Here is a 26,625-nt window from a genome sequence, read left to right as displayed (position 1 = left end):
GTCCAGTCTCATTCATGTTACTGCAAATGACAGGACTTTATCAATTTTTTTAATGTCTGAAGAGTATTTTATTGCATAAATACACCACATTCTCTTTATCCATTAATGTGTTCATGGACACTTAAATTGATTCTGTATCTTGGCTATCACCAATACTATTGCAGCAAACATAGGTGTGCAGATACCTCTTTGACATACTGATTTCCTTCCTTTCAGTATATGTGCAGTTGTTGGATTGCTGGATGATATGGTAGTTTTATTTTCAATTTTTTCAGGAAACTTCTAAGTGTTTTCCACAGTGGCTGTACTAATTTACAGTGCCACCAACATCCTCACAAGCATTTTTTTTTTTGTCTTTTTTTAAAATAGTCATCCTAACTGGAGTGAGGTGATATGTCACTGAGGGAGGTTTGGATTTGCATTTCCCTGATTATTAGTGATATGGATCAATTTCCATATTCTTGGCCATTTATATGTCTTCTTTTGAGAAATATGTATTCAGATCTTTTGCCCATTTTAAAATTGAGTTGTTTATTTGGGTTTTGCTACTGATTTTTTTTAGTTCTCTTATTGTGGAATTAACCACTTGTTAAATGCATAGTTTGTAAATATTTTCTCCCATTCTGTAGGTTGTTTCTTCATTTTTGTTGATTCTTTTGCTGTGCAGAAGCTATTTCATTTGATATAATCTCTTGCTTATTTTTGCTTTTGTTACCTGAACTTTTAATGTCTTATTTAAAAAATATGTCTAGACCAGTGTCATGTAGTGTTTCTTGTACATTTCCTTTTAGTAGTCTCATAGGTTTGGGTCATACATTTAAATCTTTAATTCACGTTGAGCTGCCTTTTAAAAATGGTGACAGATAGGGGGCAAGTTTTATTACTATGCATGTGGATATTCAGTTTTCCCAGCACCACTTATTGAAGTGATTCCTTACTCTAATGTGTGTTTTCAGCACCTTTGTCAAAAATCAGTTGACTGTAAGTGCACTGATTTATTTCTGGGTTTTCTGTTGTATTCTATTGATCTATGTGTCTGTTTTTATGCCAGTACTGTGCTGTTTTGGTTGATATATCTTTGTAATATTACTTGAAATATGGAGGTTTGATGCCTCCAGCTCTATTCTTTTTGCTCAAGAATGCATTGGCTATTAGGGGTCTTTTGTGGTTTCAAACAAATTTTAGAAGTATTTTTTCTATTTCCGTGAAAAATGTCAATCATATTTTGATACGGGTTACATTAAGTCTGTATATCACCTTAGGAAGTATGAACATTTAACAGTCAAAATTCCTCCAAGACATGAACATGGGCTATCTTTTCATTTATTTTTTCTCCTCAATTTCTTTTATAGATGTTTTGTAGTGTCATTGTAGTAATCTTTCACCTCCTTGGTTATAATTTATTCCTAGGTATTTAATTTTTGGCTAGCTATTGTAATTGAGATTGCCATCTTGATTTTTTTCCCAATACTTCACTATTGACATATAGAAATATTACTGATTTTTCTGTTTATTTTTGAATTCTGCTATTTTATTGAATTTATTTATTAATTCTAACATGTTTTCAGTGGAGTCTTTAGAGTTTTCTATATATGAGAACATGTTGTCTACATACAGGGACAATTTAACTTCTTTCTTTCCAATTTAGATGCCCTTTATTTCTTTCTCTTTCCTAGTTTCTCTGGCTAGAGCTCTAGTACTATGTCGAATAAAAATGTTGAAAGTGGGCATCATTGACTTGATTCAGATTTTAGAGAAAAAGCTTTCAAGTTTCCCCATTCAGTATGAGGTTAGCTGTGGGATTGACATATATAACCTTTATTGTATTGAGGTACATTCCATCTATACCAATTTTATTGAGATTTTTTTATCATGAAGGGATGTTGGATTTTATCAGATGATTTCCCTGTGTTTATTGAGATGATAATATGTTTTTTGGTGTTTACTCTGCTAATGTGGTATATCACATATATAGATTTGCATACTTTGGACCATTCTTGCATCCCTGGGATGAATCCCACTTGATCTTGATGTATAATCTTTTTGAAGTGCTGTTTGATTCAATTTGCTAATATTTTGGTTGAGGATTTTTACATGTATTTATCAGGAGCATTGCCTATAGTTTTGTTGTTGTTGTTGTTATTTTGTCCTTGTCTAGTTTTGCTATTAAAGGCTGGCCTTACAAAGTGAGTTTGGAAGAATTTCCTCTGCTTAAATTTATTGGAACAGTTTGAAAAGAATTGGTACTGGCTTTTCTGTTTGTTTTTTTTTTTAACATTTGGCAAAAATCAAGAGTGTAGTCATTGGGTACCAAGTTTTTCTTTGATGGGAGATATTTCATTATTGATTCAACCTTATTACTTATTATTGGTCTGTTAAGCTTACCTATTTCTTTATAATTCAATCTTGGCAAGTTGCAATGTCCAGGAATTCATCCATTCCTTCTAGATTTTCCAATTTGTTTGTGTGTAGCTGTATATAATAGCATCTAAGGACCCATTGTATTCTTTGGTATCTGTTGGAGTGTCTCCTTTTTCATCTCTAATTTTATTTATTTGAGTCTTCTCTCATTTTTTCTTACCCTAAATAAAGGTTTGTTAATTTTGTTCATCTTTTCAGAAAACCAAACTTTTTTTTTATCTTTTGTATTTCTTGGTCTATCTTTTGTTTATTTCTGCTCTGATCTTCATTACTTCTTTATTTCTATTTACTTTGGGCTTGTTTTGTTCTTGTTTTTCTAGTTTATTGAGGTACATTAGGGTGTTTATATGAGCTTTTTCTATTTTTTGATGTAGACATTTATGGCTATAAATTTTCCTCTTAAAACTGCTTTTGATATATCCATAGGTTTTGATGAGTTGTGTTTTCACTTGTATTTGTCTCAGGAAGTTTTTAAGTCTCTTTCTAATTTTTTTTTTTTTATTGCCCCATTGGTTGTTCAGGAGCATATTGCTTAATTTCCACATATTTGTATAGTTTTCTAAGTTCCTCTTGCTATTGATTTTTAGTTTCATTTTAGTAAGAAGATATGCTTAATATAATTTTGACTTTTTAAAAATTTGTTAATATTTGTTTTTTGGGTAACATATAGTTTATTACGGAGAATTTTTCCTGTGCTATTAAGAAAAATACATATTCTGCAAATGTTGGTTGCTATGTTCTACAAATACTTATTATGTTTATTTGGTCTATAGGGCATTTTATTTTATTTTATTTTATTTTTTGTCTTTTTCATGACCAGTAATCAGCCAGTGAGTGCACCAGCCATTCCAATATAGGATCCGAACCCGCGGCGGGAGTGTCGCTGCGCTCCCAGTGCCGCACTCTCCCGAGTGTGCCATGGGATCGGCCCCTATAGGGCATTTTAACTCCAATATTTCTTTCTTGATTAATTGTATGGAAGAGCTGTTCATTTCTTAAAATTAGGTGTTAAATTCAAATACTATTATTGAATTGCAGTCTATTTCTCCCTTTATTCCTATTATCTGTTTATATATTCAGGTGTTCCAATGTTGGTTGTTTGTGTATATATATATGTATGAGTGTGTGCATGTGTGCGTGTGTGTGTATGTGTGTGTGTGTGTGTAAGTTTATAACTGTTATATCCTCTTGCTGTGTTGACTCCTTTATCATTATATGATGACATTCTTAGTCTTTTTTATAGTTCTCCATTTAAATTCTGCATTACCTGATGTAAGTATAGCTACCCCTGATCCTTTTTCGTTTCCATTTGTATGGAATATCTTCCTCTATGTCTTCATATTCAGCCTATGTGTGCTCTTACATGTAAAGTGAGTTTCTTGTAGTGAGTTTATTGTTTGTTTGTTTGCTTTGTTTTCTTTGGTTTTTATTCATTCAGCAACTTGTTTTATTTTGTTTCTATCTATAACACACCAAGTTCAGGCATAGATTTGGGCTCTTTACTCCTAGTTAAGAATGACTGGTGAAGGAATAGAATTCTCCAGAGTAATGTAAGTACAACAGAGAAAATAAGTAGACATCTATGGTGGATAACTTCTCTAACTCTACTTCCACTAAAAAATGAGAAAACACTGAAATAATGAAAGATATATTCCAGATAAAACTATACATTTCAAAATACTGCTGAGTTAAAGGTAAAAGGAAGATCATAAGTCAATAAAACAAACAGAACAAAGCAAGCATACAACATTTTGAGCTGAAATGGGGAGATGTGATTCTGAAGCCATGGCAGTAAAAACAGAATAAGTATTGAAATTAAGGATATGTCTGACAGTGCTAAAGTGGAGACTTCGGCATAAACATAGGTAGTACATCTGGCATTTCACAAAAGCAAAGTTATAGGTTCTCAAAAGGAGATAATATTTAATTAAGCTTGTTATTAAAAAGACTTTAGTCTTCTCAGAATTTAAAGACACACATAGACTAAGTGTGAAAGGATGGAAAAAGATATATTATGCAAGTAGAAATGAAAAATGTTCTGGAGTAGCTATTCTTATATTAGATAAAAAGGGCTTTAAAGCAAAAACCATAAAAAGACACAAAGAAGGCCGCTATATACTGATAAAAGGATCAATCCACCATGAAGAAATAACAATCATAAATATATATGCACCCAATGTTGGAGCAAACAGATTTATAAAGCAAGCACTAGTAGATCTAACAAATGAGATAAACACTAACACCATAATACTGGGGCACCTGAACACCCCACTCTCATCATTGGACAGATCATCTAGGCAAAAAATCAATAGAGAAACACAAGACCTAAACAACACTTTAGACCTATTGGGCATGGCAGATATCTATAGAACATTCCACCCAACAACCTCAGAATATTTATTCTTCTCATCAGCACATGGAATATTCTCCAGGATAGACCAGATGTTAGGTAACAAGCAAGTCTCAACAAATTCAAAAATATTGGAATCATTCCATGTATTTTTTTCTGATCATAATGGATTAAAATTAGAAATCAATAATAAATGAAACTCTGGAAACTATACAAACACATGAAAATTAAACAACATTCTACTTAATGACATGTGGGTCCAAGAAGAAATTAAACAAGAAATCAAAAAATTTCTTGAAAATAATGAAAATAACGACACATCATACCAAAACCTGTGGGATACTGCAAAAACAGTATTAAGGGGGAAATTTATTGCATTAAATTCTTACATCAAAAGAACAGAAAGATGGCAAAAAAAAAGAACCTAATAATTCACCTTAAAGATCTAGAAAAACAAGAAGAATCCAAACCCAAAATTAGTAGACAAAAGAAATAATTCAGATCAGAGCAGAACTAAATGAAATAGAAACCCCCAAAACAATAAAAAGATGAATGAAAGAAAAAGTTGCTTTTTTGAAAAGATGAATAAAATCGACAAACCTTTAGCAAGGTTAACTAAGAAAAGAAGAGAGAAGACCCAAATAAAAGTTAGAAATGTAAAAGGTGATATTACAACTGATACCTCAGAAAAACAAAAAATCATTAGAGACTACTATTAACAACTATACACCAACAAATTTGAAGATCTGGAAGAAATGGATAAATTTCTGGACACATACAAACTACCAAAACTGAGGCAAGATGTAGAAAATCTGAATAGACGAATAACAATAAAAGAGATTGAAGCTGTTATGAGAAGGCTCCCAACAAAGACTGTGGACCAAATGGGTTCACTGCAGAGTTCTACCAAGCCTTCAAAGAGGAACTGATACCAATTCTCTGCAAACTGTTCCAAAAGAATGAGACAGAGGCCATTCTCCAAAACTCATTCTATGAGACAAACATCACCCTGAAACCAAAGCCAGACAAAGATGCATCAAAAATTGAAAACTACAGGCCAATATCCTTGATTAACATAGATGCAAAAATCCTCAATAAAATGCTAGCTAACAGAATATAGCAACACATCCACAAAATTATACACCATGATCAAATGGGGTTCATCCCAGGGATGCAAGTTTGGTTCAACATACGCAAATCAATAAATGTGATACTTCATATTAATAAAATCAAACACAAGGACCATATGGTCATCTCTATAGATGCTGAAATAGCATTTGATAAAATTCAACATACTTTCATGATGAAGGTGCTCTACAAGTTAGATATAGATGGAAAGTATCTCAACATAAGTAAAGCCATATATGATAAGCCCACTGCCAATATCATTCTGAACCTTTTCCCTTAAGAACAGGACCTAGACAATGATGCCCACTCTCACGACTCCTATTTAACACAGTATTGGAAGTACTAGCCAGAGCAATCACAGAAGAGAAGGAAATAAAGGGCGTCCAGATTGGAAAGAATGAAGTCAAACTGTCCCTGTTTGAGGATGATATGATCCTTTATATTGACCAGCCTAAAGCCTGTATAAAAAAAAATCCTACAGTTGATAAATGATTTCAGCAATTTGCAGGATACAAAATCAACACACAAAAATCAATAGCATTTCTATACTCCAAAAGTGACCATGTGGAAAAAGAAATCAAGAAAGCTAGCTCACTTACAATATCCATCCAAAAACTAAAATACTTAGGAATTAAGCAAACCAAGGATGTGAAAAATCTCTACAAAGAGAACTGCAAACTACTGTTGAGAGAAATTAAAGGGGACACAAAAAGATGGAAAGATATCTCATGCTCTTGGATTGGAAGAATCAACATTGTGAAAATGTCCATTTTACACAAGGGGATCTACAGATTTAATGCAATCCCCGTCAAAATTCCAATGACGTTTTTCTCAGAGATAGAAAGAAAACTATACAGACATTTATATGGAATAACAAAAGACCACACATAGCCAAAACAATCCTGAGCAAAAAACAATAAACCTCGAAGCATAACCCTACCTGACCTTAAACTATATTACAAAGCTATAATAACCAAAACAGCAGGGAACTGGTATAAAAACAGACACATGGATCAATGGAATAAAATAGTGAATCCATAAATTAACACATAGGCCTACAGCCAACTGATCTTTGACAAAGGCAGCAAAGCTGCCTATGGGGGAAGAGACTGCCTTTTCAACAAATGGTGCTGGGAAAACTGGGTACTCATATATAGGAGAATGAAACTAGAACCATACCTCTCACCATATACCAAAATCAACACAAAATGGATTAAAGAATTAAATATACCTCCTGAAACAATAAAACTCCTTAAAGAAAACTTAGGGGAAACACTCCAGGAAGTAGGAGTGGCTACAGACTTCATGAATAGAACACCAAAAGCACAGGCAACTAAAGGACAAATAAACAAAAGGGATCATATCAAACTAAAAAGCTTCTGCACAGCAAAAGAAACAGTCAACAGAGTAAATAGATAACGAACAGAGTGGGAGAAAATGTTTGCAATATATACATCTGACAAAGGAATAATAGCCGGAATATATAAGGAACTCAAACAACTTTACAGCAAAAAAACAATTGACCCAATTAAAAAATGGGCAAAGGAGCTAAACAGGCATTTCTCAAAGGAAAATATACAAATTGCCAACAGACACATGAAAAAATGCTCAACTTCATTCAGCATCCAGGAAATTCAAATGAAGACCACTTTCAGATACCATCTCACTCTAGTTAGGATGGCTAATATTCAAAAGACTGAGAATGATAAGTGCTGTAGAGATTGTGGAGAAAAAGGAACTCTACGACACTGTTGGTGGGACTGCAAAATGGTGAAGCCTCTATGAAAAATGGTTTGGAGGTTCCTCAAACAATTACATGTAGATCTACCATATGACCCAGCTATTCCACTCTTGGGAATATACTCAAAGGAATGGAAATCATCATGCCGAAAAGATACCTGTATTCCAAAGTTTATTGCAGCTCTATTAACAATAGCCAAGAGTTGGAACAAGCCCAAATATCCATCATCAGATAAGTGGATAAGGAAACTGTGGTATATCTACACAATGGAGTACTACTCTGCTGTGAAAAAGAACAAAATACTACCATTCACAACATGGATGGACGTAGAGAAAATTATATTCAGTGAAACAAGTCAGGCACAGAAAGAGAAATACCACGTTCTCCCTTATTTGTGGGAGCTAAAGAGTAAATAAAAAATAAATAAACACACAAACAAATAAAGGGTGGGAGGAGAAAGAAGACACAATAATCAAAACAATTCCTTGAACTTTTTAAGACAAGTGAACAGATATCTGGGGTGGAAGGGAGAGAGGAAGAGGGAAAGAGGAATGGGTAAAAGGTCACAAAAATCAACTATGATGTATATTGAGAAGTTACAATAAAAAAAAGAAATGACAAAACCTACATAATTTTCAAAAATTCTGTTCTAAAATGTCAGTGATATATTAATGTGATTATTTTTTCATAAACTAAATTTTCCTAATGGACATAATTTATTTCAAAACAATACAGACTGTCAATTATTTTTACCCTGGGGGTGTTTGCCTATTTCAAGATCAAGTTTAACCTAGTAGGGAGTTTTTGATGGGTGGGGGAGAGCAAACCTGCAAAGCTTTGGTGATCAATGCTGCTATGACAAATTTGAAATTTGAAAAGAATCAAGTGTGTGACAGGTTCTTCATCTGAAACATTTATAGTAGTGTAAGTAGGATTAGAGGACTAGACCAAACCTGTAGAAGGAAGAGTGAAATCAGTTTCAGCTATACCAATATGTAAGAAACAGCAACCTTTCAGTGAGATGCACAGCACTATGAAATTAGAAAAAAATATATAAGGGACTAAGAATAGCTCTGTCTTTCTAAGAAAAGAAGAACAAGCAGAACTACTAGTTTACGTAAATTAGATTCCAAGACATGTTAGGTTGAGTGTCTAATACAGTATAATATCGGCACAGGAATCAAAACATATCAATGGAATAGCAGAGAGCATTGGATCAAATTCTTTTCTTTAGCTACCTATGAATACTTGATTCATGAAGAAGTGATACAAAATAGTGGAGAAGAGCTGTTTTTTTTTTTTCTTTTTCCAAAAAATGTTGTTGATATACTTGGGTGTCCACATAGACAAGTAGGGGGGAAACATAACCTTTATAGATGATAATACGTCACTTATTATACTCTGGATAGAAATAATCTAAAAAGAAATTAACACTTTAACCTTTTAACATTTAACTATTCTGAGATTACAACCTTTTATTGTCAAAGGAGGAAATAAATAGTTAAAAGACAAGACAAACCATGAAGGGGAAAAATACATTTGCAATATATGCAATGAATAAAGAGCCCATATTGAGAATTTATAGCATTTATAACCAACAAAGATCTTGTATTATGAATGGTTTTTAAATCTTATAAATCAATAAAAGAAAGAACATGGAACTATCACCTTGACCATAATCATTTATTTATACTGATGTTTTCTTTCAGTGTCACAATAACTCCCATTGTTTAAAACATTTTTTCTTTTTAGTTCCTTTATTCATGTAGATAACTTTTAATAATTTACTGAGTAAGTCAAATTTTACTTGTCAAATGAAATTTTTACTCATTTTCCTAAATTCTCACCTTCTAAATCTGTCTATCCAGTGCTTTCAAATGTTATAGAAGACATAGTATTTTTACTTATTAGTTGTAAAGTCAAGGTTTGCTAAATATAATTACTTAATCATTTATTTGTGTGTGTATTGAGGATGCTCTATTATACTACTCATTTCTTAAACACAGCCAAGATCATGAGTATGTTTTTCTTACTAAATCATTGTTTCTGTGGAACACAGGAAAATACAAATTTTCAGCTACAAGTACACACTTTGTAACAAGCATGAGAGGGTCTGACACTGTTTTTACCTGTTACACGTATAATTGGAATATAGATGGTAAAATATCCAGACTATTCAGTGGCAGAACCAGAAATACAATCAAGATTACCTAAGAATGGCAAGTTGATTTCCTCACATTGATCATTGTTTTTTTTTTTCCTTTGAATTCCTCTGTAAATGAGTATATGTGGAAATACAAATGCATAAATAATGCCTGCCATAGAAATAAATGAGTTTTACTTATATGGAACACATTATTGCTATGAACTATTATTAGCATTACAGTAATGAAGATGGGTATTTCACAGCACATTTTATGGAATTTGACATATCACACATGAATAAACATTGTATTTATTATAAATCAACTTATTTCCATGACTCATGTACTGCAAAATGTATATGCAAAAGCAAGTACTTCAACAATAGTTTGTTGTTGTTGTTTATAGAAAGATAAAAATTGCTTTTACTTTTGAAAATGTTAGTACATTGAATATGTCAGTAGGTCATGGGTGTCTAACAAGAGGAAGAAGAGTATGTAAATAATTCAAAACAAAAAGTATCATTTGACATCATCCTTTTTATTCAGTTGACATGAATGTAGATTTACCAATATCTATTATTTAGTTCAAGTTTTAAAAATAAAGCAAATATCCAGTATCTAATTATATTAATCTTCTGGGTAGATCAATTTTTATCAATCTTAGAAAAATTCCTAACAGCCCTAACTCCTTAAGTATCTAAGAGTACACATACTCATATATATGTATATTCAGTATTTCAAATATCAGAAAAGATAAGAGAAAATCTTGGATTTATTGGTCGATTAATGGCCTAATATCTCAGAAGAACTGAGTTTTAAGTTACGTTTTCAAAAATGAAGGTATGTATTAAGACATTTCAACTTTCTAGTTGTGTTTTTGATGTGGTCAATGAATAATTAAAATGCAATGATTTATGAAAACATAGAAACTCCAGAATGCACTGAATTCATGTGGGTGTTATAGTCAGTAAAGACTGACAGGTAGAAGGTTGTAAGATTAAGAGTAACTGGAAATGAACATGACATATGTTTCATTTCTATGGTTCTTTTCACAGTGTCTTTTACCTCCTTGTTTCTCAGACTATAAATCAGTGGTTTTAACATGGGAATCACTATGGAATAGAATACTGACACCACCTTCTCCTGTTCTACAGAATGCTGGGAGCTTGGTAGAATGTAATTACAGCTTACAGAACCATACAATATGGAAACAGCAGTCAGGTGTTAGGTACAGGTGGAAAAGGCTTTCCATCTGCCTGGTGCTGAGCGGATTTTCTGTACAGCAACAGCGATGATTATGTAGGAAATGATCACAATCAAGAAGGTGGTCATGGCAATGACTCCAGAGAAAGCTACTAGCAATAACTCATTCATGGAGGTATCAGAACATGACAGCTTTAACATTGAGGGAGTATCTCAGAAGAAGTGGCCAACAACATTGGCCCCACAGAAGGACAATCTTCCTAAGCCTATTGTGTGTGAATGCAGTAATTGTGCCATATATCCATGATCTAGTGACCAGCCCTACACACTTTCTCTTAGACATGGCTACAATGTAAAGCAAAGGACACACGATGGCCACATAATGATCATATGCCATCATCGACAGCAAGAAGCCTTTGGTGTTAATGAACACCCCAAAAAAGAAATGCTGTACTATGCAAACAGGGAAATGGATGGTTTCCCTCTCAACCAAGAAGCAGATCAGCATTCTTGATGCAATAACTGATGAATAGCAGGCATGTACAAATGAAAGACAGGTGAGGAAAAGTACATGGGTGTGTAGAGCTTTGAGGTGATTTGAATTAAGAAAGTCATGCCCAGATTCCCCACCACACTGGTCACATAAATCACCAGAAATGACACAAAAAGCACAATTTTCAGTTCAGTACAATCTGTAAATCCAAAAATAATAAACTGTAACAACCTCAAAAATTCTCTTCTGCCATTTGTTTGTTCCTTTTCTTGATATGTGAGATAAAAAAAAAAGGAAAGAAAGAAAAGGGTGTTAAAATGAATACAGGAGAATCTGGTATTTATTAAAAACAAATAGAAATATTTCTAGACTTGTGTCATTGAGTCAATAAGCATTATTTTCCTGAACCTAAATCTTCTCATCTGAAACACTAAAAGCTTGACTATGTTCTCTCTTAATTTTTTTTTTTTTTTTTTTTTTTTTTTTTTTAGTGTGCGTGATGATTCAAGTGTCTAAGGAATTACGGGGAAAAAATCTTGGCTCTCAAAAGTTTTAGCCTTTCTCTAAAGTACTTCCTCTACAGGAAGAATCTACCCACATGAGGGACTCTCATGGTGACTGAAAGGAAGTTGTAAATTAAGTTTTATTCCTCTCCTGTCTTCATTTCAGATATAAAAGGAGTAAATGGCAAAAAGATCTAAAAATGAGCTCTACCTTTAACTATTAGTTTATCTACAAAGATATTATTGTACAACCAGATACTTGACAAAGATCATGAGGCAGGGGGCCTGGACTCCAAAGATGACGACCTGATACTCTTTAAATTGCATAAATCTTAGGCTTCCTTTGAAATATCCTCATGAGGTCATGGAAGGACACGCTCAGTGAAGGACAAATAACTGTGTGTCTTGCTTAGTTAGAAGACTTCATAGTTTATCTGATGCCTTGAACAAATAAATTATATTTTTTTAGTATTTTTTGTGGTATAAACTCTTGTATAGATAACATGTATAATTTATAATACATTTCATTATTTATCATACATATATATGTATATATGTATTATATAAAAGATGAAATTTAAAATGAGAATAACTATAATCAGCTGTTGGTCTGGAAAACTTTGTCATGTTGTTTACATAATGAAAAATATATATGTGTAACTATTATGGTTTTCTAAATCCTGTTTCCATTACAAATTCTGTTACTTATGCTTTTAATCAAGTGTGTTATATTTCAATGAGAATCAATACGTCCATAATAGAATAGAGCTCTCTACTACTATCTCTCTTACTATCTCTCTCTCTCATATTCTATATTTAGTTGAGAAAATGGATGAAATCAATGAAAAAATTTGAATTACTTTTGTCAGTTCTATTAGTTTATTTTACTTAATATATTTCAGTTGCCACAAGGGCATGTGTTTGGCAATACCCTGATTTGGGATTAAAATATATTGCTGTCACTTACTGAGTTTGTTATTTTGGGGAAGTTCATTATTCTTCTCAGCTTCAGTATAATCACAACTACAGCTCAGGATGCTTTAAAAATAAAATAGGATATACTGAATGCAAAATGTTAACTGTTGCTTTACTTGTATAATAAGCACTCTAATTATAAATAGTAATAAAATGGATAGGTAGATAGATTAGTGTATAGGTAAGCAATATATTGATAGGCAAATGCTACATGAGGTTTTTTGCTTGGGGACATGGATAACTATAAATCACACAAAAAGCATTTCGGTCAAACAATTACATTTTCCCAATTTTAAATTTGCAGTTCATTTTACTTGAAATGAAAATTAAATGGAAGTGCAAATGCTTTACAATTTTCTTTGATAAATTATTAGCCTGATTACTTTTAAATTTTTTCATCTGCTGCTTAGAAATTACCAAATTAATTGTCAAAATGCAGGATAACTTTCAACAAATAATACTAAACCTTGACATTCAAAACTGAGTTAAAATCAGTCCACTAAACCTGAACTCTTCAAGACAATAATGAGTAATGATATATAAATCTTTAAATAAAAATAAAAATTAAATTAAATAAAACAATTTAGTTCTTTAAACTAGTTCCCATTCAAGTATTCAATAGGCATGTGTGACTAGTGGCCACTGTCTTTGGCAGCTCAGATATACAACATTTCCAGCACTATAGAAAGTGGTGTTAGAGTACTTTCTAGCCCTCTACCTAATCATTTTAGAGTATCATTTAAATGGTATTTTCTCAAGAAAGGATTATCTACTATAGAGACTTTTCATTTCAAGCATAATTAAGGAAATGGGGCTTCCAAATGGAATTTAGAAATTCAATTTTATACTAATTCACGGGATGCTCATCCCCTAAAAATTTAAGGTGATTTTGTAACCAGAATTGAATGATAGATTGTGGAGTTGGATTTATTAATCTCTAATATTCTTAACATTCAAATGAGTCTATCAGAATTACAAGTTAAGTTTCTAACTAACCTACTATATATAAAGGCATTCAAATAAAGAGGAAAAGCATTTTTTACAAAGTAAATTAAATTTACCATAAGAAAATATTATAAAATTTGAGCTTTAGAAACTTCTTGTCCTTTTCTAGGATTTCTTTAGTCAAAAACAATTTTAGTGAATGATCTTATGATATGCAGTTATCTAGTATTTTATATTATACAGCCGAAGGTAATTACAGATAAAATTATTGAATTTAAATGTTTATTACTGTTACACAAAAAAAATACAAGAAACAAAAATAAAAATAAAGCCTGACCATTAATTTTTTTTCCTCTAAGAAGACAAATTTGAATAGAAAAAGAGATGTTCATACATGTACGGATAGATGTATTACATCAGCCTCTAATGATCTCTCTCACAAAATAAGCATTATGGAGTAGCAAATAAAACCTTAGGAAACACTTTGTTTCTTAAGGGATTTTGTAATCTCCCATGACTCATCTCTCTCTCTGAAGTGTATAAGTAACTAAAATGCTATAAAGACTTGAAAAAAAAATCAAGCAAAGTATGGGGAATTCTTGAATTTAGCAAAATATAATAGAAACCATATTTAAAAATTGACAATAGAACTATGAATTACATAAGTGTTAAATGGCAAGATGTTACTCTGCTAGTTAGGAAGTATTTCTATATAGGTAGATGTACGAGATAAGGAACCTGACAAATGCTACTATTATTAAATGCTTCTTTAAATGCTACATACACACACACACACACACACACACATACACAAACACACAGTATATAAGCACATTTCTGATGATTGGGTTGCCTATCTCCATTTTCATTTTTTTTATTGAAACATAATTGATTATACATATCTGTTGGTACAAAATTGAGTAGCAATACTTGTGTACAGTATGTGATGGTCAAATCAGAGAAGTTAGTTTATTCATCATTACAGTATGTAATCATTCTTTGTGTTCATTAACTAATTTTTCACTGACCCCTCGCTTCCCCATTCCCACCTCTTAACCCCAGTTCTGTTCTCTCCTTCTGAAAGCTCAAGGTACTATCTTTGTTGTTTCTCTCTCTCTCATTTTTCTTTCTTTCTCTTTTTTTTCTTTCTTTCTTGTTTGTTTGATTGTTTATTAGCTCAGACTTATGAGTAAGGACATGCAGTGTTTCTCTTTCTGTGCCTGGTTTTTTTCACTTAACATGATTTTCTCAAAGCTCATCCATATTGCTACAAGTGGCAGAATTTCATTCTTTTTCTTGGTTGAGTAGTATTCTATTGTGTGTGTGTGTGTATGTGTGTGTGTATATATATATATATATGTATATATATATATATATATATATATATATACACATACACCAAATTTTCCTTATCCGGGCATCCATCAATGGACATTTAGGTTGGTCCCATGTCTTGGCTACTGTAAACAGAGCACTGCAATGAACATGGGAGTACAGGTATTCCTTTGACGTGATGATTTCCATTCTTTTGGGTAAATATGCAGCAGTGGGATTGCTGGATCATGTGGTAGTTCTATCTGTAGTTGTTTGAGAAACCTCCCTACAGTATTCCATAATGGCTGCCCCAATTTACAGTCCCACCAACAGTGTAGGAGGGTTCCCCTTTCTATGCATCATTGCCAGCATTTGTTATTCTATGTCTTTTTGATAATAGCCAGTCTAGCAGGTGTGAGATGAAAGTGGCTTTGATTTGCATTTCCCTGATGATTAGTGACTTTGAGCATTTTTTCATATACCTGTTGGTCATTTGTATATCTTCCTTTGATAAATGTCTATTCAGCTCCTTTGCCCATTTTTAAAATCAGGATGTATATTTTTTTTCACTTTTAAATAGTTTGAGTTCCTTGTATATCCTGGATATAAATCCCTTGTCAGATTCATAGTTCGATATTTTCTCCAGTCTATAGGTTTTCTTTTCATTCTGTTGATTGTTTCTTTTGCTGTACATATGTTGCTAATTTGATATAATTCCATTTGTTTATATTTTCTTTTGTTGCTTGTGCATTTAGTATCTTGCTCATAAGTCTTTTCCCAGCCCTACATCCTAAATCGTTTCCCCTATGTTGTCTCCTTGGAATTTTACAGTTTGCAAACATATGTTTAAGTCTTTAATCAATTTTTAGTTGATTTTGTTATATGGTGATGGGTATGGGTCTAGATTCATTCTTCTGCATGTGAATGTCCAGTTTTCCCAGCACCATTTATTGAAAAGGCTATCCTTTCCCCAATGTATGCTCTTGGTATCTTTGTCAAATATTAGTTGCGTGTAAGTAAATGGGTTGGTTTCTTTATTCTCTATTCTCTTTCATTGACTCACGTGTCTGTTTTTATGACAGTACCATGCTGTTTTGGTCACTATAGCTTTGCAGAGTAATTTGAAGTCAGGTAGTATAATACATCTGGCTTTATTTATTTATTTATTGCTCAGGATTTATTTGGCTTTAAAGGGACTTTTGCTGTTCTACATGAATAATGCCAATGTACTTGTTGTTTGCTTTAAATATTTCTGTGAAGAAAGTAATTGGTATTTTGATGGTGATCACATTCTATCTGTTGAAGGTTTCATATAGTTTGGACATTTTCACAATGTTAATTCTTTCAATCCATGAACATGGAATGTCTTTCCATCTTTTGGTGTCCTCTTTAATTTCTTTCAACAGTGACTTGTAGTTCTTGTAACAATTTTTCAGCTCCTTGGTTAAATTTATTCACAGGTATATTATACTATTTTTGGTAGCTATCATTAATGGACTTGCTTTCTTCATTTCTTTTTTAGCTAGTTCATTTTTGTAGTATAAGAACACTACTGATTTTTGAATATTGATTTGTATCCTTCAATGTTACTAAATATTTTACCAGCTCTAAGAGTTTTTATGATAGAATATTTAGGATATTGCATATGTAGGATCATGTCAGCTGTAAACAGGGACAACTTTACTTTATATTTCCCTATTTGAATAGGCTTTATGTCCTTCTCTTGCCTGATTGCTCTGGCAAGTAATTCCAATACTATGTTAAGTAGGATTCGTGAGAGTGGGCATCCTTATATTGTTCCCATTCTCAAAAGAAAATCATACAATTTATGATGATATTGTCATATATGGCTTTTATTTCATGGAGATAATTTCCATCTATACCTAATTTCTTAGGAGTCTTTATGTCAAAGGGAATTTGAATTTTTTCAAATGCTTCCTCTGCATCTATAGTTATGAATGTATGGATTTTGTTCTTGATTTTGTTGATGTGGTGTACACATTGATTAATTTGCATATGTTGAACCATCCTTGCATCCCTGGGATGAATCCCACTTGATTATGGTGTATACTCTTTTTACTATGTTCCTGTATAGTGCTTGCTGATATTTTGCTGAGGATTTTTCCATCTCTGCTTGTTAAGCATATTGGCCTGTAGTTTTCTTCTGTGTCTGATTTTGATATAGGGGTGATGCTGTCCTCATAGAATAAGTTTGGGAGAATGGCCTCAGTTTCAATTTTCAAATAGATTAAAAAGAAATAGTATTAACTCCTCTTCAAAGATTTGGTAGAATTCAGCAGTGAAGCAATCTGGTCCTGGGCTTTTCTTTGTCAGATGACTTCTGATTATTGCTTCAGTTGTGTTGCTTGTTATTGGTCTATTCAGGTTTTCTATTTCTTCTTGCTTCAGTGCCCAGAAAAGTATCCTTTTCCTCCAGGTTTTCAAATTTGTTTCCAAGTTGTTCATAGTAGTCTCTAGTGATTTTTTGTATTTCTGTGGTATCAGTAGTGATGTCTTCATTTTCATTTCTGATTCTGGTTATTTGGCTCTTCTTTTTTTCAGTTATTCTGGCTAATGGCTTGTTTATTCTGTTTATCTTGTGAAAAAACATAGGGAATCACTTCAGGATGTAGGACTGGGCAAAGAATTTATGAATAAGACCCCAATAGCACAGGCAACAAAAGGAAAAATAAACAAATGGGATTATAACATACTAAAAAGCTTCTGCACAGCAAAGGAAACAATCAACAGAGTGAAAAGACAATTTCCAGAATGGGAGACAATATGTTCAAACTATATATCTGACAATGGATTAATATCAACAATATATAAGGAACTCAAACCATTTAACAGTAAAAAAATAATAATAATTTTATTAACAAATAGGCAAAGTAACTAAATAAACATTTCTCAAAGGAAGACACACAAATGGCCAACAAGTATGTGAAAAAATGCTCAACATCACTAATCATCGATGTCATGCAAATCAAAACAATACATAATATATTAAAAAATAAAAACAAACAAACAAAAACCTGAAAGAGACCCAAATCAGACAAACTCTGAAATAAAAATTATCACTAAAGGAATGTATGATTTCTCCTTTTTACCACTTTTTTTTGTGGAATCACTCCAGTCAAGACCAACATATAGAAATATCACACAAAATTCATAGTCTTTCTAACCTAAAGAACAAGAAGACAAAGTTTGTGACAACCACAACCACAGTAAAATTTGGATGAATCCCAAATGTATACAGCCAAGTAAAGGGAAATTTATATTCTGTGTACAAACTCCGTCCTATTCATGAACCTTGTCATTATAGAGTAGACCCATTAACCCAAAGAAGGCTGAAAATATGAACTGATATTTGCATTACCACCCAAAAGACAGAATTTGCAGTCTAAGTCAAAACATGTTAATTTCCTTCTAATGTGAAAAAAAAAGAAAGAAGGAAATAGTCAACACTCATAGAGCAATAGAACAACATTCATATATCCACACAGAATAACTGAAATTGTTCCAGATAGAATCCATAGTTTATTGGTACACCAATGTGCAGAAAAATTACAGCATGGCTTGAAGTGGGAACAGCAACTGGTTCTTAGTTCTCCTGATGCCTTCTCAGCCTTAAAAGGATACTATGTACTACACCTTTGGCTTGTGGCTTGATGAGCTTTCTGGCTCATTTGGAGATGTTCTAGTTTTACTGGGATAAAGCTGATGTGAAAGTATTTTTGTTGTTACTTTAATAGTTGACTGCGTATGAGTGAATACCTTATTTAATATAAGTCCCCATGGAACTGTATAAAACATTTATGTTATTTTGTTCCTTTCATCAATTGTACTTTATGTGTTCTCACTGGGGAATACGTAGGTTTTCCTAGATAATTAGCAGGCTTATCAAGGCAATATTTTAAAAACTCTCAGATGATTTAGGCACAATAATCTGAATGAATTACATGCTACTTCCTCAGGGAGTATCCCAAGGGTGAAGGAATACCATAAATTCTTCCTATCCAAAGAAAATATGAGAGCAGTTTGGAAGAAGAAAATTGGAATCTTATTAAAGGTAAGTGGAAAATAATTTTCATTGATTTTGGTAATATTCTGGATGTAAGTAATTTCTCATGATTTCTGATTTCTTAATAAAGATACTCATGTTACGTGACAGCTGATTCTTTCAAATACACACAAAAAAATTCACTATCTCCTTTGTTAATAGTAGCTTCCTAGAGTAGAATGGTGTTCTTCAGGACATTAAGTCCCATGAATTGAGCAAATGTCCTACACTTATTTGATTTTTAAGAGTTGATGCTATCATATTGGATAATGCAAGGGAAGAGGAAGATAGAAATACCTGAAAAAAAAATCACGAATCTCATATATCAGAAACTATTAAGCTTAGAATTTCCAGATAAAATACAGGATACCCAGTTACATTTGAATTTACATAAGCAACTTATACATTTTAATATATGTCCTATGCAGTCCTTAAGAAATAATGAATATTACCTTGGGGTTTCATGTATTCAATATATCCAATATTTGCAAAAAAATATTTTAAATATTTCCGTGCAATATTTTATAAAATTCAATAACTTTTATATAATGATGTTGCATGCATAAAATTGCAATATTTTTAGTTGCTGCTGTTTTTCCTACTGGGATGTTTACTCCTGGGCAAGTTTTTGAAGAATGGGTGTAACCAGCTAATAGAGAAGACAGGCACTTAATAGAATTAGTTTTAAGAGTTTTGGTGTCATGGTTAAATTGGTGACATTTAAATAATTTCAAATTGATTTTACCATGTCTAAAGATTGAAAAATCAGTTGTTTTCCACAGAGGAAGAATGAGCAGGGTAAAGGAATCTAGACATCTTTTATCCAGACATCTTCTTGAGGGAGATCATGACTGACACTGAAAATGGAAATACACTCAAAAAATACAAGATTAATTCTTAGCAAAGTTATCAAGAAACCCCAGAGCCCTAACTAATCCCTCACTGATTTAACCATGTTTAAAGATTGTAAAATCCATTACTCCTTTGCATTCTTTTTATATCATGTCCGTTCTATTGGTTAACCTTAAACAGAGTAAGTAAGATCTTCTTAGCAGATTAGAAATACCTTTTCCATACAATAATGGATGGGGGGAAAGAATCAAGAAATCTTCACAGGTAGGTAATAACTGACAGTGAAAAAGGACTATGTAAATACAAGAATAGTTCTTAGCAAAACATTAAAGATTTCAAGGTGGTAGGATTGATACTGGAATTCTGATTTCCTCTTTCAGTCCAGTACAGTGCACGTCCTATTCCCTCGGTCAGATGGCAAAATGTACACCAATAAGGAGCAGATTCCTAGAATTGCTGCCATCTGCCACAAGGTGGCTATGGACTACAGCTGTTCCAAACTGTAGGTTTTGACACTGAACAGAGCTCCCAGAAGTTTCTATGTGATAGTTGAGCAGGCTAAAGCTGGCATTCCATTACATTATAATAATTCTCTCTTTCCTTTTATCTGCCTGGATTTTGTGAATTCCAATAATTCCTCCAGTTGAAAATCATGCTTACAGATTCCCAGGTTATCATTCAGAAGAAACTGAAAGTGATGGGAGAAAATCCAAGTGGATTAAGTTAAATCAGCCTCACTATCTTTAATCTTTTCAGTTACACTTTGTTTTACTGACTTGTCATGTAAATTTATTAAATGGGTGGTTATGTACTTATCACTGAAATATTTTTAAAGCACAGTGCTATAGTCTCTATAAATATTCCATTGTACATTATGAGAAATAAATTTGTATTCGGTAATATATAGTGTAATAGATGCTCAAATAAAAATTTTTAGATGTTTCTTAGCTCCTATCCTCTCCATAGTGTTATATTAGAGGAAACAAAGTAGATAGAATTATATACTGAAATCCCAAATGAGTCATTTATTTTGGCAGGTATATCTTGAAGCTTGTGCTAATTTGGGGTTTTCTTTTTTCAAAACAATTATACATGTGACTTAAGAAATAAATGTGGATATTTATTTAGATGGAAAATAATGTTAAAACCTCAGCTGTAAACAAACTAATGGTCAGAAATATCATAAAAGGTATAAAAATAATAACTTTATGCATAAAATTTCAGATACATTTCAGATAGTGGGTAGTGCAAGTGCTCTTAGAAAGTATTATTCCAACATGATAGGTGGCACTGTTCAATGATAAATGTCATTGATTTTGAACCATGGAAATACATCCTCTAGATATCAAATAAAATGTCACTAACTCAAACTTTCCTTAGCTGTATCCCTATAAATGCTAATACACCCACCAATGAACACCTCTATTAACTGAAATGTGATGGAGTAGAAATAGAAATGGAAAGAGAAGGTGGTCTTAATTGATCATGGGCAAATAGTTCACATTTACAACATTTATAAAGGTATATCACTTTGTGAGTGCATAGCAGAGGTCCCTCCAGGGCTTTGGAAGTGCAAATGTGGAAGCCTAAAATGTAAGCTGCGTTAGCGTCATGTTATCTCTGCATACAATTTTAAAAATATTAAAATTCCACAGGAACTCTCCGACAAAAATGAAAGTGTAATAAAGAAAAACTGTGATGCCATTTTGTATTTGAAATAAAGTCTAATATTTGTACATTAATACTTGTATATTTTTGTTTTGAATGAATATATTCTAAATACTACTGACTATTTAGAGTTCAGCCTATGTCATGTAAATTTATGTGCTTCACATAAATCCCTATATGGGGGAAGTAGAAGATTCCATTGTTTTTATTTATCTGTGTTTTATTGATAGATAATAATTGTATATATCGGACACAAGGAGATATTTGAATACATGTGTATAATATGTAATGATCTGGCATGCTAATTAATATAGCCATCACCTCAAATATTTGTCACTTTGTGTTGGGAACATTTAAAATCCTCTCTTCTCACTATTTGAAATCTTACAATAATTTGTTGATTATTGTCACCTTGCAGTTCTACAGAGCACTACAATTTATTTCCTATCTAGCTGTAATTTTGATTCCTTGACCAGTTTCTCCCTATGCCCTCCTGCCCCATATCCTTGACTGCCACTAGTAACCACTATACTACTGTCTAATTTTTGTGATCAACTTTCTTATCTTCCATATATGAGTGAGAACATGTGATGCTTATCCATCTATGCCTGGCTTTTTTCACTTAACATAATGGTCTCCTGGCTTATTATCCATATTGCAACAAATGACAGGATTTCATTTTTTATGGCTTAACAGTATTCCATTGTGTATATACACCATGATTTCTTAGTCCAATCAACCAGTGTTTATTACTCTTGCAAAATCAGGTATGGGGATTGTTTTTCTTTCCCCTATTAAAAATACAGTTTTCATGTATTTCAACAAGTATAAATTTTTAGATGATGCTACATGAAAGCTAATAACAATGCTCTTGTTTTTTCCTAGATAACTTGAATAAATGCACCAACAGAATCTAACATTGCTGACCGAATTCATTCTAATTGGAGTCACAAGGCGGCCTGAGCTGCAGTTTCCCCTTTTTGGCATCTTTCTCATCATCTATGTGATCACAGTGGTGGGCAACCTGGGCATGATCATTTTGACCAAGGTGGACTCTCGTCTGCATACACCTATGTACTTTTTTATCAGACACCTGGCTTTCATTGATCTTGGTAATTCTACTGTGATTTGTCCCAAGATGCTGATAAATTTCATTGTGGAACAAAATACTATTTCCTATTACACATGTGCCACACAGATGGCTTTCTTCATTCTGTTCATCATCAGTGAACTATTCATCTTGTCAGCCATGGCCTATGACCGCTACGTGGCCATCTGTAACCCTCTGCTCTACAATGTTATCATGTCTCCGAGACTTTGTCATGTGCTGGTGGGCATTCCATACCTCTACAGTGCCTTTCAGACTCTGATGATCACTATTAAGATTTTTACATCGACCTTCTGTGGCTCTAACATTATCAGTCATTTCTACTGTGATGATGTTCCCTTGTCACATATGCTTTGTTCCAATGCGCGGGAAATACAATTGTTGATTGTGCTGTTTTCAGCATTTAATTTGATCTCCTCCCTCCTGGTAGTCCTTGTATCTTACATGACAATTCTGCTAGCCATATGTAGAATGCATTCTGCAGAAGGCAGAACAAAATCTTTCTCCACATGTGGTTCTCATTTGACAGCAGTGGTTGTGTTCTATGGGTCTTTACTCTTTGTGTACGTGCAGCCCAAATCCACTCAGTCTTTTGATACTGACAAAACGGCCTCCGTGTTTTACACTTTAGTAATCCCCATGCTTAACCCCTTGATCTACAGCTTAAGAAACAAAGAGGTACAGAACGCCTTCTACAGAGTTTTTAAAAATCAATGCAAATTTCGTATTTAATGTACAATATGGACTGTTGTTCGAATAAACTATGATAAAGGCAACTGTTACCATTTGGTAATATTTCTCATGATACAATTGCATTCTTTTTTTGCACCAAAACAAAGACGAATTATAAAACACAGACAAATAGATTGCTGTTCTTATATTCAGTTAAATTAACTTCCGTATTTTCTATCTCATTTAACTATGGCTTCCTTACTGTCTTTCCCAGCTACTGATTCAATGTCACCTTAACGATTTTTACCTCATCTTTCTGTGGCTACAAGGTCATCTGTATTTTGTACTGTCACAGTCTCCCCTTATTATCTTTGATTTGCATAAACATACAGAAAATTTAATCAATAATTCTGTCTCAGTGGATTTTCAAGGGATTTTATCTTTCCTGATAATTGTTGTGTCTTAACTGCTCATCCTTGTAACAATTTTAAGAACAAACTATACTGAGGAAAGGTGCAAGTTTTTCTACACCCATGGATCCCACCTGATCACAGTCACAGTGTTCTCTGGGACTTTGATACTCCTCTGTGTGTAGCCCAAGCCAGTCATTCTTTTGACAGTGATAAAGTTGCTTCTATATTTTACACTGTGATTATCCCCATGTTGAATCCCTTGATCTATCACTTGGGGAACAAAGATATAAAATGTGCTAGCAAAGGATGTGGAAAAACTAATGCAATATTTTCCTCAAATTTGCATGTAGTGTGATTTTAATAAATTGGGCTATAGGCATCATATTTTACTCTGTGTGCTTGAGGAATAACATAGTAAGCACAAGTGGATTCAACATGTATTTTTATATTATTTTTACATGTCAGTCAATTCTCTGTAAATGGATTAATAAACAAAACGGTAAAAATATTTGCCTTCCTTCAGAGAAATGGATGGATTTTATGCATAATAAGTAAATTTTGTAGTACAGTAGAATGTGCTAGATGAATATAGACCAACAAAAGTAGGTAGGTAAAGTGAGCATGCTGTGTGGCAATAGGGAACAGTGCTGGTTACGCAAGTGGCAAGAATCTTGTATTTTTATCATCTTCTGGAACAGAATTTGCAGTTCATGTACCTGTTTTTTGTATGCTTTCCTGTGTGTGTGGGGGGGGGGATGTTTTCACCTATTTTAGCCTGTATGCTTCTTACTGGTATATTTTAAAGTGGTACTGATACTCCTTGTTTATGTGGTATGTGACGGTATGAAGAACTCAGTCATACAGCTAATCCCAACTTTGGGATCACACTTTTTCTTCATCAATATCTTTATTTTCCACAGGTGACTCTGTTAACTGAACCTAATCTGCAAGGCAATAAGCTCTAGGATTTGATTGGCACTTGATTTTTTCTCAGTTCTCCCATTCTGTTGACATCAGTGGATATTTCCATTATGATGAATTTTATGAATGTGTTCATAAAAGTTCTCAGGTTTGTCTTTTCCCCTAGTTCTCATTCTCACTTTATAACTTCCTGTTTGGTTTCATGGACTGTTATTTTCTTATTTACCTTTTAAAAAAAGCAATTACTTTTATTTAAATTTATGTTCCAGTTTTTGTATCTTTGGGTAAGATAATTATTCAATAATGAATTAATAATGATGCCTCTTTTTCATAGGGTTGAACTTTCTCAATTTTGATCAATATTGACAATATACTACCTTTCATTTTGTTTCATTGTTTGCATCTATTGATTGTTAGGCTTGTGAGAAACAAAAAGATATAATCCCATGGATTGCACTATGCCATATTTCTAATGCAAGTGAGGTCTGATACTTAGTAAGGGATATCGTTATCTTGCCTTCTGGAGAAAGTTGCTCCTGATCACTCCCCACATTTTGTGATGTATGTTTGCTTAATTTCATTTTTTAATAGTCGTAGGATTTTATCAAAGCTATCAGAGTTTAGAATATTTGCTTAGTTCTTTATCATGTAATAAAATTTCCTGTATAGCCAATGAAAGTTGAAAGAAAAAAAATTCACTGGAATAAAATTAAAAAGTGCATATTACATTGTGGTGTGAGGATAATGTTACCAAACTGTTGATGCAGTTAAAGTGGATCCTTAAGATGGTCACAGGAACTACCAATTAATATCATCTCACATCTTTTGAGTACTATATGAAAAGCATCCTTCATGCCTTAATTAATTTATCCATCAAAGCAGTTTTTTTCTCTAATAGGTCCTACAAAAAGTCCCATTATTGAGATGATAAAATAGAGGATTTGAAAGCATAGGCAAATTTTCACAGTTCACCAAGGTATTAGATATTAGAACCATGTTTCAAAGACAGGTGATCCAGGTGAACTAGCTCCAGATTTCATGATCTTAACAAATAACTTTTATTGTCTTGATGTCATTTTTCTGCCCCACTGATGTCAACTTGAGTTAACAAAGAGTAAACCCTCACTTTTGCAGGTGTCAGATTGGAAGACGAGAGGCAATAGAGGGATCAATTATAAAATGAAGTCTGGAGAATCTAATGTACAGCATGTTGACTTTAGTTAATAATACTGCATTTTTTAACTGTAATTTGATAGAATATCAAATTTAGTGTCCTTACCCTATATGCACACACGCACACACACAGACATGCACACGCACACACACACACACTAAGCAATCAACATTCTACAATCTGTTTCTATGAATTTGTCTACTCTGGACATTTTAAATACATGTAATCATATAATATGAATTCCTTTCTGTCTGGCTTTTTCCATTTATCAGAAATGTGAACATTTTTGTGTTATGTTATGAGACACTGGTTCTTATTTAATTTTTCTGTTTTAACTGGTTTTCTCCAGCAATGCTGTGGCAGGGTAAGGAGGAAATTGCCTCATTACTGCCAGGTGAAAGTAGAGGTCCAGATTCTCTAACTGATTTCCACTAAAATTTAAAGAGAGTCCTCATACAGGTCTAACAAACTAGGCAGGACTTGGAGTTTACTGAGAAGTGCTTTTGGTGACTCTCTTGGTTTCAGGAAATACATGTA

General features: G+C 32.9%; 1 protein-coding gene and 1 pseudogene across 2 annotated transcripts; one reads left to right on the top strand and one right to left on the bottom strand.

Moving 5' to 3' along the window:
* Nucleotides 1-10,696: 10,696 nt before the first annotated feature.
* LOC134376478 (olfactory receptor 5J3-like) lies at nucleotides 10,697-12,093 on the bottom strand (annotated as a pseudogene).
* A 10,605-nt stretch (nucleotides 12,094-22,698) lies between these two features.
* Nucleotides 22,699-26,138, top strand: LOC134375457 (olfactory receptor 8K5-like). Of its 2 annotated transcripts, none has more exons than XM_063093894.1 (2): nucleotides 22,699-23,607; nucleotides 26,100-26,138. In XM_063093894.1, the coding sequence occupies exons 1-2, from the start codon at nucleotides 22,699-22,701 to the stop codon at nucleotides 26,136-26,138; spliced, it is 948 nt and encodes a 315-aa protein (XP_062949964.1). The 2 variants fall into 2 exon arrangements, with proteins under 2 accessions (XP_062949964.1, XP_062949966.1); XM_063093896.1 differs by lacking the exon at nucleotides 26,100-26,138 and adding an exon at nucleotides 24,278-24,283 and having other exon boundaries at nucleotides 22,699-23,586.
* Nucleotides 26,139-26,625: the final 487 nt, after the last annotated feature.

This window comes from Cynocephalus volans, chromosome 4 (genome assembly GCF_027409185.1).
Source record: "Cynocephalus volans isolate mCynVol1 chromosome 4, mCynVol1.pri, whole genome shotgun sequence".
Taxonomy (NCBI): Eukaryota; Metazoa; Chordata; class Mammalia; order Dermoptera; family Cynocephalidae; genus Cynocephalus; species Cynocephalus volans.
Note: the sequence above shows the minus strand (reverse complement) of the source record. Positions and strands in the feature narration are given on the sequence as shown.

Coding starts and splice junctions, on each gene's coding strand:
- LOC134375457 (XM_063093894.1), top strand. CDS start 22,699: ATGCACCAACAGAATCTAACATTGCTGACCGAATTCATTCTAATTGGA. Junction 23,608..26,099: donor TACAGAACGCCTTCTACAGA/GTTTTTAAAAAT, acceptor TATAAAATGAAG/TCTGGAGAATCTAATGTACA.